General features: G+C 32.1%; 1 protein-coding gene across 1 annotated transcript; it reads right to left on the reverse strand.

Moving 5' to 3' along the window:
- Nucleotides 1-1,363: 1,363 nt before the first annotated feature.
- Nucleotides 1,364-17,520, reverse strand: LOC111629721 (juvenile hormone acid O-methyltransferase-like). Its single transcript, XM_023373619.1, has 5 exons — nt 17,469-17,520; nt 16,575-16,887; nt 9,392-9,599; nt 8,534-8,687; nt 1,364-2,487 (listed from the first exon to the last, which is right to left on the reverse strand). Exons 2-5 carry the CDS (start codon nt 16,859-16,861, stop codon nt 2,312-2,314), a joined length of 825 nt encoding a protein of 274 aa, XP_023229387.1. The 5' UTR covers nt 16,862-16,887; nt 17,469-17,520; the 3' UTR covers nt 1,364-2,311.
- Nucleotides 17,521-21,127: the final 3,607 nt, after the last annotated feature.

A 21,127-nucleotide genomic window follows, 5' to 3' on the forward strand; every position in this document is an offset into this window, starting at 1 on the left:
TCCTCTTTAAGAATACAATTCTGATAATGACGCCTGACGTTTGTTTTACGCCTGCTTATCAAGAGAAAAATGAAATTACTGATAAAAACGTTTTATTTATATTATAAAATCGACATTATCAAAATCGATAAGAGTTTGTATGGCATTCGAATATCACTGTGAGGTTAACGGTATCGAAATAATATATCATTTTCTGATGTATTGTATCGCAATATTTTTAATCTGCAAAAGAGTATAGTGACTTATCTAAAAATATCTCTGAAAATATCTGAATGATCAGACATATGATACAGATCCATTCGCGGTTTGTGTTTGTTTACTACACTTGTATATACGTATATATAGAGATCTTCGACCCTGACCGACAGTTTTTTGTACCTTTTTCTGTTTATTATTTCTATTGCTATCTAAACTAATTTTGTAAACGATGGTAGGACGTACGTTTCAAGATTTCCTTTTAAAAACGGTAATTCACATAACATAGTAATTTCCTATTAATTAATTATTAAATCCAAATTTAATAAAGAAAACATTGTTTTAAAATACAGTATTTGCAATAATAAGTATTGGTGTTTATTTTATAGATTGCTTAACCCACTTATGCAAGGTTATTAATTACTTTTTGTAAGTTTACGTGCTTTAACTCTTATAAAGAGTTCGTTTTAGACAGGATTTACAATAATTTCGTTTATATTACTTCATTTAAAACTAGTAGTTTCGAAATATTGCACATTTCGTTATCAAATTTAATTTAATTTTTGCTTTTTCGACTCTCTTATATCATTATATGATGGAGAGAAAGTATGGCAATCGTTCAATAAATGACTCCCAAACTCTTTTACACTTTTGGTCTCAAAGAACTTTAAAATGTCAAAAAATGTCTGTATAGATGTTAGTGCGTATATACGCGATTTTGTTCACTCTATTTGAAGCTGAATAACTCCTGTGATTTTTGTCGAAATTTTTTGAAATTTTGAAGGGAGGTTTGTGTATTAGGGAAATTCATGCTGTTACATTTTTGTGGTTAAAAGGTCGATGGGATGACGAGATAAAGGGGATCGTGTTTCATTGTTATCAACATATACGATTTATTTTTTTATAAAACTCATTTCTACCTTAAAAATTAGAATAATTAAACACACAAAATTTTTTTTAATAAAATATGATAACAGATGGCATCACCAAACTTTTAACTGTTGCCGGAAAAGTTGAGCAACTGGTTGCTAAATTCTTTTTTAATATTTAATTAATTAACTAATTAAATTTAAAGAACTTTTAAATTAATGATATTGAAGAAAACTTGAAATTAGCTGAAAATAACTTTCTCTTGTTCGAAGAATTATTAAATAGTGCAACAATTGGATTATTTTACAAGTTTAATTTTATTTTTCTTAATCTTTTACATTCTCATCACAGTAATGATATTAATCAAAATTATTGTTAAATAGTAAATAGGGGTATTTAATAATTATCTAATAAAAAGCATTGGCAAAACTCAACAGACGTATTTTCATTGTAAGAACAGAAGAACCGCCATTTTTGTACAGTAATAATGTAATATCGAATTTCACTACAGAAAACGATTACAGTCGACCCCTTATAACACTGTTGATAATTTTGTTATATATGAATTCCATGTTGTACGAGTCACTTAGATTTTACAAATACGTGTGTACTCTTAAAAATTTCAAGCTACAGGTTTTTCCTGGCTTTATTTCCGTCCATGTTCTAACGCAGTCAGACTTCAGGCTCCAAAATTAACAGAAATGTCGATATTTCAGTAGGCCTTATTTGTCTAACATTTTTAATTTAGCTTATTAAAATTGTTAAATCGATAATTTTGAATTTATGTACGTAATTATCTTTAGTCAGTGCTCCACAATTTTCGAATTATTCTTTCCAGAATTATCAGTTAAAATTTTGTTTGTATGCGATTACTTTCTGGCATTGATGTTATGCAATGTCTGTTGTTATATTTATTTTCATTTAAAAAACAATAACAAAACTGCTTTGTCATTGAGGCGGTACTGCTGCACCATAAACACTCCACCCCTGGATATTCTCCCGGATTATTCAACGTTTAAGCAAATGTGTGACTCAATGTAGTTATTTTTGGATGAAAATGAATACTTTTTATTATAACAAATGATTTTTATTTTTATTTAAGACGAGTCACATTATTTTACTTCTTTCCAAATTAATTTTACCCAAAAACAATACTTATTAATTAATCGACTCTTGTAACAGCATGAAATTTGATACAGTCGACTGTACAAATAACACGGAATATAAATTATACTTATATATTTCTTTACATTTGCTTCACTCCAAACACTTGCAAAAATTCGTAAGGATATGAAATTTGACCATCCGACTCTCGAAAACCATATTTGAGCATTATTGGCTTGGCCTGCTTCAAAAGGCGATGCTTAACTTCTGGTTCCATTTTCTCGAAAATTACTTTAGGTAATACACTAAAAGTTATATCTAGAAAAGTAAAAAAAATTCTAGATTAAGTAAAATAAAAATCAGATGATTGGTAATATGAATTTGTGTTTGTAATCCGAATGGGAATTATGTGAACATTTTCGCTGAACATTCAAATCTAAATAATGACATTGTCTTAAATCAAATATTAGAGCAAGATGTCAAATAGAATAAAGTTAAAGATAATTAAAGTAATACCAAAGCGAATTACTGCCGTATGCTATTGGGCTAACAACGGCTATAATAATAATAAATTACGAAATGATTTGACACTAGAGAAAGGCGTTAGGCGCCATCTCTTAATAAATTTAATACTGTAATTATAAATACGAGATTGCATTAAATTTAATACGAGATGGCAGCATAACTGCCTACCTCTAGTCTAATTAATTTCTAATATTTAATCATAGCCTTTACATAGCCCAAGAATTTTGCATATCATTTGATGTGTTTATTATAAACTATATAGAAATTAAAACACCGGAGTTGATAAATTACCTAACTTCACTGCCTGTAACTGGCGTTCGTCTTCTCCAATACGAAGGACTTTGCAAACATTTTCGAACCTAATGTGGTTCTTCTTCAGGCGCTACGGAATTCCCTATATGGTTCGAAAATGTTTGCAAAGTCCTTCGTATTGGAGAAGACAAACGCCAGTTACAGGCAGTGAAGTTAGGTAATTTGTCAACTCCGGTGTTTTAATTTCTATATAGTTTATAATAAACACATCAAATGATATGCAAAATTCTTGGGCTATGTAAAGGCTATGATTAAATATTAGAAATTAATTAGACTAGAGGTAGGCAGTTATGCTGCCATCTCGTATTAAATTTAATGCAATCTCGTATTTATAATTACAGTATTAAATTTAATACAAGATGGAAGCATAACTTCCTACCTCTAGTCAAATTATTTAATTTCTAATATTTAATTATAGCCTGTACATAGCCCAAGAATTTGGCATATCATTTGGCATGTTTATCTGACATATTATCTGTGGTTTTTTTGTTTCTGCAAATCAAATTTGCATTCCAGGTTAGGTCATTTTGCACTAGAAGAAAAGATGATTCACACTCCTTAACAATGTATATTGTACAATTTTCTTTGAATAAACATTATACATAAAATATTTGAGTATTTTTTTTTGGCATGGAACACATTATCATATTTTACATTAATTTATATGAGAAAAATTGTTTCGCTTAATGATTGTTTTGCATTACAAGTAAGATTCTGGAACAAATTATGCTCATTAAGCGAGGTTCTATTGTAATTATATTTAGATATCCTGCCACAGTTTATATAATTTTGTTCTCAAAAGCAATGCAAAAATTTACATATCTGTTCTTTTAAGTGAGAAAAACTTTTCAGTGGATTTTTTTTAAAATATAGTTTACAGATTTAAGAAATTAACTGAAAGCATAATAAAAGACTTGTTGATGAATTTTTTCATTACTTCAAAATGAATATTGATACATATAGATAAATGATGACTCCTTTAAGCCACTGCAAACTAGTAAGTGTGGTTGTATGTGGAATGTATTGGGTTGTTCGGAAAGTAATTTAGTTTTTTTTTTAATCACCAGACGGATTAGTCGTATTTTTCCTGCCATTTTCATTCTAAACCATATTATCATTATATATTTTGACAGCTAGCATTTTAAGGCTTATTTGTAAAAAATTTTGTGGGATTTTGTGCAATTGTTTATTTTTTGTGTCCAATCAAATATGGAAGATCGAAAGCAACATTTTTGGCATATTTTGCTCTTTTATTACCAGAAAGGTAAGAATGCTGTTCAAGCGAGAAAAAAATTGTGTGACGTGTATGGAGAAGATGTATTGACAGAATGACAATGCCAAAACTGGTTTACGAAATTTCGTTTTGGCAATTTCAATATTGAAGATGCACCACGTTCTGAATGGCCAGTTGAAGCCAATGAAAACAAAATAAAGGTACTGATTGAAGCNGGTCCCCAGTTTTCAGACTAATTAGAGAATTTTTACATGGGTCTAAAAATATGTTTGAATTTCCGCAAAAACGCAAAAAACCGCATCTGCGCGTGTAAATCTTGCACGCCGCTTTCTCTTAACACTTTCTTTGTTAATAAAATAAAAGGACGACTCTTACAAAAAAAAAATTTTTTTATTTCAGTCATTTTTGCATTTTAACTACGGAGGAAGTAGCCTAAAAAGGAAGGTCGTCTCCGTGAGTTTGTGATTTTATGAACTGCTGATGGTGCGAACAACGAAAGAAATGACTGAAACAAAATTTTTTTTTTTTATTAATATTAAATAATCGTTGGCCATGTAAAACTTTTTATTTTTTACTTTCTTTGTTACTGAATACATCCATTGTTAACACTTCCATTATTGATACTTTCATTGTTACACATTTTCGAACTCAACCACTTTCAACCCCCATATCTCCCACACCCTTATAGCTATTGAGACGTAACCACCATAGTGCACGATGGGAGACTTGTGGCTACTACCACACAAACACCATTCATGTGTGATGTGTAGTTTTGGCTGCAGAGTGAAATATAGGGACAAACAAGTCCCTTTTTGTATATATACTAGCTGTTACCCGCAACTTCGCCCGTGAGAATTTTGCAAGCAAACCCCATTTATATTCAGTACAGTAGACCCCCTATAATTACGGTCCCTATAATTACGATTCCTATAAAACTGCTAAAAAATTGCGACGGTATCCGTAAAAAAAGGTAAAAAAAAACTTCTATAATTACGTGAAACGTCATCGGGCAGCCGAACTATTTTTTGCTGTCAAGTGCCACGCTACAGAGAGTTTGCTATCGTCTGTACAGTATTATATATAAATTATATATAAATGAAACTGTTGTTATTGTACTAGTACTGTACATATATACACTGTCGTAACTAGTTTTAATTTTCCGGCTGGATGCAATAACAACAGATTTTGAGTTTTTTAACCAATTACTGAATGAACTTCGTTAATTAATAAAAATATCATAAGCTAATTTTTAATTCATTAAAAGTTCTTTCATCAATTATTTCTGATTATGTTTTAATATGTATATTATAGTCATGTCTACGTATAAAATTCAAATGAAGAAATGCAACGATATAAAGTTGGGAGAACAAGATCGAACTCCGACAGATGATTTGCCTATAAAAGGTAAATATTATGTTGTAAAAATTAAAATTAACACTGTCGTATGTTATTAGATATTCTGCTAATTCGTTTAATATTTCAAAAATATAGATTAAGAAACGAAATTTGGCAAGAGAGCTTACGCAGAATTTGAAATTTGGATGAGATTATGTAAGAGGCATTGATTGTATTAAATTTGGTGGTTAAAGACAGATTAAAGAGGTGGTGGGAAGATAAATGAAGTTAGGTTTCTCATCTCGAGAGGGTCTGACTTAATGAAGATTTTACTTGTTATTAGCATTTTCAATTTTTTTTAATATAAAACTTATTACTACGCAGAAAGTTAAGATTCTGCGATTTTATAATAATTAATAATGTAAAAAATTTTATAATAAAATTTCATAACAAATGGCTCTATACACAATTTTTTTTATTTATTATGATTAATTAATTAATAATATAAAAGTTATTTTAAAATAAAATCTCATAGCAGCTAGAAAGTTACTCAACTGGTTGGTAGTTTTTTATTATTTATTGTTAATATCATGAAAATGTAAATTGAATACATAANCTTTCAAACAGCCGTAGTCCGTAAATTTGACACGTGTCGGGCTGTGATTGGAAGGACTCGTAAGAAATTAAATTCCTAAAGAATGGAACGTATCTATGATCTTATAGGGGGTCGACTGTATTTCAATAACCATAGTACTTGTTATATAACACCTTTTGCTGACAACGATGAGAATTGCCGAAAATCAAACGAACTATATTTAATTTGATCAATTTTCTGGAACGTTTACAATCGTTCTATAACCGAACCAATTCGAATTCGAAAATTTTTAAAATCGAAATAGAAAATCTTCCACTTTCAACCACTTTCAAGCCCATATCTCCTGCACCCTTATAGCTATCGAGACGCAACCACCATAGTGCACGAATGGAGACTTGGGGCTACTACCACATACAAACACCATTCATGTGCGATGTGTAGTTTTGGCTGAAAAGTGAAATATAGGGACACACACGTCCATTTATATATACAGTATAGATATAGATATAGATATAATCGAGACGGGTTGATAATAATAATAATAATAAGCGCAGAGCCCAAACGGTTAGGAGTTGAAAGTTGAAATTTGGTACACAGTTAGAGTACGTCACGAAAACGCACACTAAGAAGGAATTTTCGAAATTCCCCCCGGGGGGAGAAAGACAGGATTAAGGCTTAACACTTCCATCAACAATGGAAGTGTTAAGTAACAATGGAAGTTTTAAGTAACAATGGAAGTGTTACGTAACAATGGAATTGTTAAGAGAAAGCGACGTGCAAAATTTACAGGCGCAGATGAAGTTTTTTCGTTTTTGCGGGAAATCGAACATATTTTTAGAACCATCTAAAAATTCTCCAATTAGTCCGGAAACAAGGGGACCCAATTCTTGTATTCTGTGAAAACGGGTAAGGTTGACTGTAACGTAATAATCTTTATCTTAGTTATCGTTACTTTTGCCCGAGCAACGCCGGGCCCACCTGCTAGTATATAGATATAGGTATAGATTATAGCCGTTATTAACACCATAGCGTACGGCAGTGATTAGCTTTTGTATTTCAATGTATTGGGTTTAGTAGAGTTGTTTGTTGATGATCAAAGTAATTATTATACTTGAAATAAACTCAATTAAAATTCTTAAACGAAGGAAGAATTATTTACTGTGACACCAATGCCTGGTTGCAATTTTTAATCATATTTTTAATGTATTTAATTTAAAATGTGTACTCTCCACTTCAAATTAGTAGTGGCTTGCCTCTGTACGTCATGCTTTTCTTTTAACAACAGAGTCGTGTTTGTCATCTATCTAACTCTTTTCAAGGAAAACGTTTGAAATAATATGACTTTCGATTGTACCAGAAGTTAGACTATAGTTAATCGGAAACTACCATTCCTTGTTCCTAATATATGCGCTCGGTTTTCATCCATCTAACTGCTTAATACATAAATTTTATAAAATTGAAAGAAGGAATAAAGGAAATCATAAAAGGGGTAATTCTCGTTTTTTCTTGTATTCTTTATGAGCATACATATACGTGTGAGAATACGGACGAGGGTCAAGGCCCTGTAATCGTCAGATCCTTTGGACCCGCTCACTTTGTCACTGGATGGCTTATTCTAACAGAATCCGAGCGGTAAGATTCTGTATGGGGTTTACAACGTCTATAAATAGTACACTAAGAAGGTCATTTAATATAAAATCAATAATTTAATCAAAATTAACAAAAATACAGGTAAATAATGAGAACATGGAAAATACATGGATTATCTATAGGCCTACTATTCCTAGCCTATGGTCTCTATTTAACCCGAGAGAGAGTTTACAATCAATTTAAACCAATCCTTTCCTGTCTGGATCATGACTTTATGGACGGCCTGTAGGGGTTAGAGGGGGACTATCCTCTTCTATTCATGGCAGTAGAGTCCCGAACTCCTCGAGTAGTACAACACTCGGCCTTTTTATTACTGAATATTTCCCGAATGACACAACTAAGCAGAGCATTCCGTCAGATGATGCGCTGCTTAGTTGTGTCATTCGGACAGGTGGGGGGAAAATTGAAGATAAGAGGGGGGAAGGAAGCAAAACATCCTTATTTCTCAATAAAGGTTGCGTTATATAGAGCATGTTTCAGGATGTTGAAGTTTTGTAACCTTTTTTGGTTTAAAACTTTAAGCTAAATTTGTTTAAAATTTTTATTAATGTATTTTGATATAAAGTGCAAATTATGCAAATTAGGTGGGTATCCATCCCTATTCTCACATACGAATATATACTGCGAAGCGGTTTTTGTAATTATATTTATAACTAAAAAGCTATGTAATATAATGAATATTAAAAATCATTTTAAAAAATGTAAAATTTTACCTAAAAAGTTCTTTTCGTCAGAAAATGTCACGTCCTTAACTTCCAGTTTACTTTTTGTTACTTTCAAATTAAACTTGGAAAGATAATTATTAAATTCAGTTTCTAAGTCCTTACAGCTCTGGTTTAATGCAAACGAAGCAAGAATCTCGTCGGTCTGTAATTATACACAAATGTTTGTTTATAGCGTATTTAATCCTTTATAGGATTCAATAATAAAATTTAAATACATTAGAGTCAAATTATAAAAGTAAAAATCTAGACCAGAATGATTTAAAATATGCGCATTAATAGAAAACGATATGAAGGATGGAGCATGACATGACACTAATATAAATAGAAAGGGTCGAACAAACTTTGTTGCGTCAGCCGGAAAGTTAGTTCGTCCCTCTTTTCATCAAAACATATCTATATGAACGAGTAATAATTGTTTATTGTGACATGATCACAACGCGAGATGCAATTTTTAATCATCTTTTAATTTGAAAATTTACGTGAACTCCGGTCCAAGTCGTTAGTTCGTACATAGTTAATCGGATGTCCGGTTCCTAAACTTTCCGTATCTAGTCTCTAATTCCAAGTATCTAACTCCGCTCTCGAGATTAACGAAGAACAGAGAGACAGACAAACGACGAAAAGAATGTATATGTCTGTAATTTGAAAGTTGCAGCCAAATAAGCATGGCTATTCCCGGATGGTATCTCACGATACATACAAAATATACTACATCCGTTTAGTCAAATAACAAAAACTCACTCCAAGAAAACGCTACAGGAGAGCACAGAGTGACTCAAACCACTTTCTAGTCGAAGTAGTTGTAAAAATGTAGTTTATACTAATTTTATATAAACGTATATATACCTTTATATACTTCATCCATTCTTGGTGGGTACTTAGCTCCCGTACGATAGAAAACATAGGACATTTTGTAATAAGAACGAAGAAGAAATATCCTCCTGGCTTCATTAATGAGGAAACAGCAGAAAACAACGTCTTAAAATCATTTACAAAATGCAAGGCGTAGAAAGACAAGACTTTGTCATATTTTCCAATTTCTTTTAAATCGATCCTGAAAATGGTAAAGTTCGAATTATATTTTACATCTTCAATTAAATCTATTTTTAAAATAGATCGAGTCCTCGTTTAGCTCTTTAAGGATAGATACAAGTACCGTACATTTGCACGCATTGACAAATGCACTTGTTTCTTTATTTGTATAGTTGTTTCTGTTTATTATTATTGTCGAATTTTCTTTATAAATAGTAAAATTGATTGTACGAAGTGAAAATTTGATGCTAGAAGAAGCAAACACTATCCAATATGAATAATATTTAGCGCATTGTAGCTTGTTTATATGGTTTAGCCTATAGTAAAATTGGTGTCGTCATACATGGTTTCGTTTACGTCATAATTTCCAAGAACCTATCGAAGGCGTTAAGTGATAAGCAATATTTCACCACTGGCGATTTTTTGAAGAACCGAAATACATATAATGTTTTTTTTTCTATAAAAGTTCCGTTTTATAATCTTTCAGGAATTGTGTATCGTTTGCCAAAGTAAATACTGTATTATATTTCATACCCGGTTCTTATTAGGATCTTATTGCATGAATAGGAAGTTTTCTCCCGAGACCGGTGGGTCTGAATTAAACCATGAAATTTGAATATAATAGACTAATTTGTAATGATTAACGGGCGAAAGGAAACGTCAGTGAAAGCTGACCAGACTGTTATTTCAGCAAAATGTATGCAATTCTAAACGTAGTGTACCATTGCCATATTCATTTTTGTTAAGTGGTCAGTGATCCCTAGAACTACATTCGAAGTGAAATAGTTTGTGATTAATTATTATACAGGTTGTATCAGAATGACATTTTAAAAATTTGTTGGACTGTAGAGGATGAAATTTTGAACGTTTTGATATATGGAACCTATAGCCGGAAATTTGAACTAAAGTGTCTACAGCGGGAGGAAATGCTTGTTTGCTCTTCACTTTGGTAGCTATCCTTCGTACATTGACGTCATATTATTGCTGCGGATAAAAGACTATAAACACACAACTACAGTGGTCTAACTGAGCCTGTGTACAGGACGTTGTGTACTTAGTGCTTGTCGTCCTTCAGGTTACCCCTTGCATCCACTGGCGCTGTGCTGTAAACACACAGCTAGTCAACGTGAGTCAGTGTACAGTTGTCTGCTTATCGTACTGTGGATACGTTCTGGCGTCATGGATAATCCGTCAAATTGTGGACACAATGCCAGAGACAGTATTTGCAAAGTATATAATAAAATTAAGAACAACATTATACAAAGAACTGATTATGGAACGTCGTACTAATAAATGCATTCGTTTTCTGCAATACAACGTCGGAAGAAGAATTGCTTCAACATTTATACTTGTCTCTGTAATAAATAATTTCGATTTTATCCTTTTACAAGAACCGTACTGTATTAAATCAAAACCAGCAAACCTACCCAAAACCTGCACATCTTTAACAGGTACTTATGAATATCCCTGGGCTGTCTCTATTGTCCCACACAACGATCTCTCATTTCTACATCACAGCAACATAAGCAATAAATACACCACCTGTACGGAAATTGTTATTAATGGGCATAGGTACCTGTTTATAAACTTTTATTGTCCCAAAGATTATAACATAGAAAACTTCCTTACAAACATGCAGAGTATAATTGATACTTTTAATAACACATATTTTATAGTTGCTGGTGACACCAATTCACACTCTCCTTGCTGGGGAGGAGAAAGATTGGACGACCGTGGCAAACATTGGGAAGAATTTTTTGCTAGGAATGGGCTGCAGATTGTGAATAACCCAACATCTCCTCCAACTTTTGTATCCAGCAGAGGGGAAAGTTGGGTGGATGTAACTGCTTGTTCGCTGGAATGTTTCAGTTCGATAAAGGGTTGGAGCATTATGGATGAATCCATTGATGATCATGCAATGATCTCTTTTTACATATCCAATGATGATGAGAACAATTATAAACACCCCAGACTTAAATACAATTTAAAAAAGGCAAATTGGGAAGGTCTACAGACATATTTGCAAACATACCTACCTATATGTGATAGGGATGATCCAATAACGGCAGCTCATGCGATTGATAGCTCCATCGATATTATAAATAATGCCTGCAAAAAGTATATACCTACGTATACCAACAACAAAAAAAAAACGGTACCGTGGTGGAACGAAGAGTTGAGAGAACTCCGAGCAAAAAATACTAGGTTGAGGAAAACCTTCCAGGGTTGCCACTGTGAACCTAATCGATCTGAACATAAGAAAAATTACCTTAATCATCTAAGAGCATACAAAAACGCCATCAAATTGGCAAAATTACAATCTTGGAAAGAATTTTGCGAACAAGCAGGACGCAACCCATGGGGATTTATTACCCGTCTATGCACCAATAAATTGAGAACTACACAAATTCTTCATGCTACTAATATCGGGCAGAACTTTGTAGAAGCTGCTAACAAAAGAATGGACTCCTTTTGCCTTCCAGATTCTGAGAGCTCGGAAACGGAACACCATCACAGAATACGGGAGAATATTACTGAGGATATAAACACCGATAACACTCCGGAATTCCAAATTGAAGAGATAGCCTGGACTGTGGCAAAATTAAATAATAAAAAGGCTGCTGGACATGATAATATTTCGCCTCTCCTGGTAAAACAGTTATGGACCATCATCCCCGAAAAACTAACTAATATTTTCAATGGATGTTTAAAATACGGCATTTTCCCTAATTCCTGGAAACATGCAAAGATAGTACCTGTACCAAAACCCGGTAAAGAGGACGAATGCCGACCAATCTCTCTTCTTCCCATTCTGGGTAAAGTATTTGAAAGGCTCCTCACAAACAGACTAATGTGGCACCTAGAATCCAACCATCATCTGCATAACAACCAATATGGGTTTCGTCCCCAAAGATCTGCGAACGAGGCAATTGAAAGAGTTATCAACAGCATCAATACATTACTATCAAACTTCAGATTTGTTTTAGCCATCAGCTTAGATATCGCTAAAGCTTTTGATAGTGCATGGTGGCCTTCAATAATATATAATTTGAGAAAAAAGCAATGTCCCAAAAATATATACAGAGTATTTCTCAATTACTTAAATAACAGAACAGCAGAATTATGTTGTGGTGCTCATATAGTAAGACGGAATGTAGTCAGGGGTTGTCCTCAGGGCTCAGTTTGCGGTCCTATCTTATGGAATGTAGTCTTTGATAGTTTCTTAAAGCAATCCTTTGGACATGATTCAATAGCATTTGCTGATGATGCTATAGTGCTGATAGGTGGAAACACAAGAGCTGCTCTTGAGGAAGTAGGAAATGACACCTTGAACAGTATCAGCAAATGGGGGGAAGACTATAAACTAACTTTTAACACCAATAAAACAATTGGTATTGTTTTTAACAAACCTGGAAACCCAAACTTGTATTTACGAACACCTACAATAAAGATGAGCGGCAAAAAAATCAAGATCGTTAAAAATATTAAATACTTAGGGATAATATTGGACTTTCGATTATTATGGAACTCACATATTACGTATATCTGTGATCGAACAGGAAATATATTTAATAATTTTGCTAGAATTGCAAAGAAACAATGGGGGCTAGCATACGAGGCACTACTCATAATATATAAACAGATATTTATACCAATAGTAACGTATGCATGTGGTAGTTGGTACCATGACATTTACAAAGTGCATATTAAAAGAAAATTGATATCCGCTCAAAGAAGAGCCCTTATTCAAATCACAAGGGCATATAGCACAACCCCCAACGTCTCTATACAAGTGTTAGCCAGATGCCCACCTATTGATAAAACAATAGAATATACTGCCAAAATCTGGCACATAAAATGGGGGAATAATATACAAACAAACGACCTTACCATTAGAGCGGAAGACTTCGAAAGACCAACACCTATTGACCTGACTAAACACCCAGCAATAATCAATAATATAACATTTAACTCAAGTCATGAGACAAATGTGAATATATATACGGACGGATCAAAAACCGGGAAAAGCGTGGGTTGTAGTTTCGTGGTTTATTGTAACAACGAAACAATAGCAATAAAACAGTACAAGCTTGGCGAATTTTGCTCTAATTTCCAAGCAGAACTATTCGCTATACAGATGGCTGTCTCCTGGTCAAACCAAATGTACACGAATGAAGTAATAAAAATTACTACAGACTGTGCCTCTGCTATCGATCTATTAAACTCCAGGAATTACCATCCAATAGCAAACAACATACATAATATTATAAATACTTCTAGCTGTCGATACACTCTAAACTGGATTAGAGGTCACCAGGGGCACATAGGAAATGAAAAGGCTGATGAGATGGCAAAAAAAGCTTCTCATAACGAAGAATTGGATGTGGCTTATAATAAAATCAGTATAAGAACAATAAAATCTATATTATGGAATGATTTAATTATAAATTGGCAAAGTGATTGGAATAATTGTAACACTACTACTCAAGAATATATCAAAGACATTAATAAATTCCTTAAAAACAAATGGTACAAACCCACTAGCCATCTGACACAAATACTCACAAACCACGGTCGTTTTTTTTCGTATCTGTCCAGATTTAAAGGTGCAATAAATCCAAATTGCACTACCTGTGACATTATTGATGGGAGTAGTCATTACATATATGATTGTCCAATGTTAGAAGTAGAAAGATCAACATTAAAAACTCTATTATATTCCCACAAAATAAACTGGCCACCACCTACATTGGATATTGTATTTGATCATAAGGATACCCTTGATGCATTCTTACAACTTGTTGAAATGTACCATCTAAGAACCAACGTACCAGCCTATAGCGGTCACTGAAGCTATTATCTATGTCAATCATTAGGTATCATAACCAATATATAGGTCATTCTAAAAACACACTGGATAATATTTAAACGTTATTGCGGAACGATTAAACTGCTAGCTCAACTCAATTATCGTCTCTGTAGCACTTTGTAATCCAATTATTTCAGTAATCAAAGCTATGCAGAATATTAAACAGAAGTAACTGGATCAACTCTAGTGTTATTCAACCTGAGTTACAACTGATTTTGTTTTGTATAGAGTAACTATGGTTCAGTTAGAACTGTGTCTTTCATTGGATTCAAGAAGAGTCCACATTATTATACACTATAACAGTAGCGTACTTATAGGTATTTGCTACAGGATTACCATATTAATGACTGTAACGTTCTTGTAAGGAGTGGACTTTTCGTCATATCTTCAACTTTAGGTCACTCTGGCTGGATTGATCTCCGAACTAGTAACACTTAACTGATTTTTCAGTAAAATTTGTGAGCGTCCTCTTGTGGTGTTCCTTTCAACATTATATTATAAGTAATGCACTATTAAGTGAGACATTTACATACTGAGAGCACTTTGGAACATGCTCAACTACCAAACTTTGGATCTTATGAGCTATTGTCTTCAATTAAGCCACATATGGCTTAAACTGTGAACTCAAGAACTTACGAGATGATAAGTGACTCACAACGCTAAGATTTCACTTTTATGATGAGTAGTGTATCTATGGATGTGAGGACCCTTGTCTTACGGCAGCTAACTGGAAGCATAACTGGAATGTTATTCAGGAGAACATGTAGATGATGTCATCATGAGAATTACCATAGTGATGTGTAAATTGTATATAACATACACAACGTATAATTATAGATTGTATGTATAACGTGAGTAATTGACAAACATTGTAGGAAGATTCGATGTATGTTAATTAATGCAAGTTATTAATAATAATGATAAATGGATATGACTAACTTATATACATAGCTATGTATGAAAACTTGAGATGTAGTTAATTTTTATGTATCACATAATTCTGATTGTATAATATTGTTCTCATGTAATTGATACTTTATCATCTATAGTAATCTATGTAACATACGTGACATAATGTAGTTAATTTTTATGTATTTCATAATTCTGATTGTATAATATTGAGTTCATGTAATTGATATCTATCTCACTGGTATTAATTTATGTAACATATGTGATGTATTTGTGATATGCACTTGCATAGTCGAACTGTAAATTTATTATTCTTAATAATTGATCGTGTTAATTAATTGTTAAGTGTTAATTAATATGATTACAAATGATACTGTGTATCAATTGAGTGTGAGAGTATTGCCTTCGATGGCACATCATAAGTGTTGTCCTGCAATACAAGATGCTTCTGCAATAAGTTACTGCACGCGCGTGCAATTAACTATATACTATTGTACGCGTTTATTATTTAAAAATGTATATATATTATATCATATATTATGTATTTAATTTTACTCATATTTTATGTAATCAAGGTTATACTCATATATTATATAATTAATATTATATACTTGTATTCACCCGGTTATGCACAAGCGGCACCGGGATATGTCTTGTGACATACAAAATAAATATCTGAATCTGAATCTGAATCTGGCGTCATGGAGGGTAACTACACATTTGGAGAACTTGCTGATATGCAAGTTGTTTCATTCAGCATACCGACCGCATAGAACGCTCAAAGTGCTGTAGAAACTTTATATCACATTTTCGGCTATAGGTTCCTTATATCAAAACGTTCAAAATTTCATCCTCTATAATCCCACAAATTTTTAAAACGTCATCCTGATAAACCCTATATATTATCGATTATATTATAAGTTTATTAGAAGAACGTATTCTCTTTCGGTATATATACAGTGTTTATGTTTGTGACTTTATTTAGGCTATATATATTATCTTATCATTTTCCCTACTTCAGGGTTACTTATTTATTAAGAGTTACTTTTAATATCTTATTTTCTTTTGTGAAATAACGTTAATTTCATAAAGTTTAGAATCACTGGCATATGGCCAATGTTAGAAAAATCAACGTGATTTAAATTTAAATTCTTTTTACTTATTATATTATTTACACGATTTCATTTGGATATAAGTATACAAAGAAATTTTACTTACCTTTGAATGATATCTTGAGTCTTATATTCTATTTTCTGGTCGAAATATGTTTTTCTGGCATACTCGATGTAATTCGGTACGATGTCGATAGCTACGATTTTCTTCACTTTTGGGCATTTTGGTAAAAGAATATTTTTGGTGGTTTTTCCTGGACCGCATCCGATGTCCAAAACAATATCCTCGTCGGACCATTCCATGGTTGGAAAAAGTAAATCCAGAGACGAACTAACGTAGCGATCGAGAAATTTCGGGTACGAGTTTTCGTAATCTTCGGCTGTTCCGTCCATATTTTTTTAGATGAAAAATGAAAATTCTGTAACAAATAAATCAGAAAGTGATTTAAGAAGCGGAACACTTTAACCTGCCATTAAAAAATTATTTATCACGTATTCTTGTAATTTATGATAAATAAATTATATAAAATAAAAGAGAAGGGATATTCTCATAATATTAAATGAAACAAATTTTAACTCGTGCAACTTTACTCGTGTAAATATTTAAAAAAATAGTTATTATTGAACTTAGAATAAATTAATATTCAACTTTAAAGCATTAATTAGAATAAATTACTTTAAAATAATAATTAAACAACATAATTTTTTAACTGTTATAAAATATTAATTTATGAAACATTCCAATGCAAGTGAAAATCGATACCTAAATGTTACATACGATCCAAACATTCTCTTTATTAATTATTTACATTTTTAATTCAATAATATGTAAACATAAAAAATACACATATAAATTTATTTAAAATATAAAATTTAACAAGTTAAAATTTTCTTTGATAGTAGAAAAATATAAGATTTTGTGAGATACAATTTAAAATCACAAACCGTCATTTAGAAATGTTTATACTACTGAAGTCGGATAATAAGATTTAATGCTTACCTCGAAAATTAAAATATTTCAGCTGCTTTAAGACCCGATTGCAATGTTTTCAACTTCTCAATCCCATCAGCTCTACACGCTCTTATATTTATATGCAGAATTGTATAAACAAAAATATATACAAAACTGATAAAAATATTTATAACCCTGGAAGACAGTCGTCTCCTCGGGCTTATCTATATGCTTTTATTTTTTGTAAACAATGTCACAATGTATATTATCATTTTGTTTAGTTTTAAAAATATTTTGACGTGCAATTATGTATATTTATATCAATACATTGTTTATATCTAAACGATGTGCTATAAATAACCTCGGTTACGTTGTGAATACAATTGGAGGAAGTCAGAACCGCAAGAAAATGAACGTTGTATGTTCGGGAGAGATTTATGTCCATGCCTCATTCCACGTCTTAAATCGGGTGACCGTAATTAGTGACCTATTCAATGTTGGGTCGGGAGATAAAATCTAGCAGTCGAAATCCATGAAATTAGGTGTCGAGACACTTCAAGAAACGTTTCCGTAGAAGATTATTAAAAGTGCTTTTTCAGTTTGTGTAGTAAAACGTTGGTATGCAATTTACGACACGTAAAACATAAACATTTTAACTTTTATTGTACAATTAAACTTATACTTTGAATGTATAACGAATGGATTCGATTTAAATTCTTGGAATTGGCTAAAATAATTTATGGATTTCGGGATAAGACAATTCGACACACAAGCGATCCATCAAGATGCAACCGAAAAAAATTTTTTATGAGAAACTGGCCCCTTTTTGTGTGTTAGAAATGTGAAGTAATCCCGAAAAACTTCATGCATGGTCGCAAACCCCGTACTAGAGTTTAGTAGTGTTATTCCATTGGCCCTGGTAGGGATAAAAGAAAGAAAAAAAGAGTCCTTCTTTTGGATACTGTAATTATGGTTACTGTAAAATGTCATTATTAAATTTCTCGTAATTATATAAGTTGTTTTCTTTCGTAGTTGATAAAGATAACATCTAAAACTTGTTTACAGTTTGTATTTTGACATTGAAATCTGTATATATAGACTATGTACATTAAAAATATTATTTAGACTATGAGAAACATTTATATCAAAGTATTTGTAAATTCTGATTAACTTGAAGTTCGACTGAGAAAAACTTGTTTATAAAATAAGATTTATAAAGTTAAAAACATGTTGAAGATTGCAATCATGAAATTTGTTGTATTTGTAACTTATAATTATTGTCTTAAATGTACATGATGTTGTATATGTTATGGACAAAGTGATTAATCGGGTATTATTCATAATGACCAAATAGGGCGGACAGTGTGATAAATATTGACTAATTTATCACATTGACCGGTTATTATGAATACTGCTATTACCTAGTCGGGCAAAGTGATAATAATAAGTTGAAGAGTGATCATCCGACATACGCTATCCAATCGGCACCCTGAGTTGCGTGTTCGTATCATACAACATTTAGTACAAAATTTTAAATTTGATTAAAAAAACTTGCTTATTTCATTTAGATATGTTTATTTTTTGTAATTATATCAAAGTACTATTAACTATATTAATTAAACTAATATTAACGAAAAGTATTATTAACAATTTTTGGTATAAATTATATAAAAAATGATTTTAGTTTATTTATTTGAGCAATTAAGATTTTCATGACATTTGGAATTACATAATTTTTTTCTTTGGTAGCATTTGCATCTATTAGATTTTCAACCAATTTTTCAGCAGCATCAACTACAGTTGTGGCCTTCAGAAATTGATGATATTCTTGCAGATTCTCTAAGCGAAATTTCTGCACCCGGTACATCTCCAACAGAAATGAAGTTTCCTTTACGAACAGTAAATTGGTTTCTGGAATATAATAGATTTAATATGCCATATCTGTACCCAGTTTGTAAAGTTTTTTTTTATCTTTAACCGCAACAACGACACCTAAAATATTTTTTTCATCACTGCGGGCTCGATCTACATCAGGTACACGAATCCTTACTGTATCACTAATATTAGCTGCTGTATATTTGGAATTTGATGTATTAATCATTTTTTTCTCTTGCTTTTTAAGATTAAACAAAGCTCTTGTTTTAGACACATTTATTTTTTCTTATATTTTTGGATCAATTGTTTGGATTGTTTCTTCTTTATTCACCAATTCTGTAATACGAATAACATCCTGGTTTAGATTTTTTTCACGTGAAGACGATGTAGATCTTTGAACTTCATTAGTTATATTGCTATGTAAGGGTGGCATTATCAGATAATATTTCATAATGTTTTCTTGGCTGGTACCCGGACTTTCAGAGTTTGAGCAACTTTGACTTACTTCGTCGATAGTTTTAAAAAGTCTCTGTAGATCCTCTTCCGTATTAACGTTGATCAACGATTCGTTGGTTATAAAATTCTTTAGTTCAACTTTTAACTTTGCTCCAAACATGGCCTCATAGGGGCTGCAGTTTATACCAGTATGACGCGCTCGATTTTTTATCAGTTGTACAAAACGTAATCCTTCCGACCATTTGTTAGTATTGTTAGTCTCCAACCAAGAACTAAGCATATTTTCTACGTTTTGGTTACAACTTTCTACTGAACCCTGACATTATGAGTGCCTGGACTTTCCATGCACCATTTTTAACTCGGAGCACATATTACACATTTCTTTGATGATATTATTGGCGAATTCTCTGCCGTTATCGCTTTGTAGAATACTCGGTGCACCGAAAATTGTAAAAATGTCTAAAAGAACATATGCTACTTCTTCAGCCCTTTTGGTTTTTATTGGTAGTAGTTGAACGAATTTAATTACATGGTTTGATACACGGAGTATAAATTTATATTCCTCATCGGCTTGCGACTGCATATCTGTAAGATCGACCTGACATCTCGAGTTCTAACTTGACTTAACTACCAAGTCTTTCTTAGGAACATTCTTTTTTTCTGACAGATTTCACACAAGTTCAAATAAATTATGATCATCTCCCTTGTAATATTTTTATATTTCGTACTTAATTCTTATTCCATACGGTTTCTACCGCCATGTCTAATAACAATATGGGCATCGTACAATATCTGAAATATTTCTTCCGTGTGAACGTAATATTTAATCGCATTACCTTCTTTTACAGGCATAATTAATTAATTTTTCTAAATTTCCAATAGATACAACGTCATATCTACGTAAACGCTGATATTCTTCAGAAAACATAGAAGTAACTTTTATTTTTCACTCTTTCACTTTTTGTATCATTGACAAATATGCTGATTTTTGTAAAAATTTGATCATTCTCACCTTTTTCTGCTATTAACTCGTTTAATCGGTTGTTGAAGCGATTATTCATATCACTTAATGATTCCTCCATGATCGTTACTTTTGTCAAAGAAGAAAGATTATCTACTGGCAGAGTCGGTAGATTAACTGGTCTTTCGACTAATAGTTCAAACTTAGCTAGAGACAATATTTGCCGCTAGTCGGCGCCACTGTTAGCAGGAGATCGTTGTTCTTGCTAGGTATATACTGAAGTCAGTGATTTTGACCTATAATAATTGTTTTTTTAGCTCCATAAAAATGCCAACGTGCTTTGTGCCAGGATGCAAGGCAGGATATAAGTCATCGAACGAGAAGAGACATTTCTTCCGTGCTCCTAGCGATAAGA

Source organism: Centruroides sculpturatus, unplaced genomic scaffold (assembly GCF_000671375.1).
Source record: "Centruroides sculpturatus isolate CEXI.00-Female unplaced genomic scaffold, Cexi_2.0 scaffold482, whole genome shotgun sequence".
NCBI lineage: Eukaryota > Metazoa > Arthropoda > Arachnida > Scorpiones > Buthidae > Centruroides > Centruroides sculpturatus.

Bases quoted from the DNA above. Each gene is read 5' to 3' on its own strand.
- LOC111629721 (XM_023373619.1), bottom strand. From the start codon at position 16,861: ATGGACGGAACAGCCGAAGATTACGAAAACTCGTACCCGAAATTTCTC. The intron at 9,600-16,574 runs GTAAGTAAAATT...TACCATTTTCAG, and splicing joins ACTCAAGATATCATTCAAAG to GATCGATTTAAAAGAAATTG. The intron at 8,688-9,391 runs GTATATATACGT...GTATAATTACAG, and splicing joins AATGGATGAAGTATATAAAG to ACCGACGAGATTCTTGCTTC.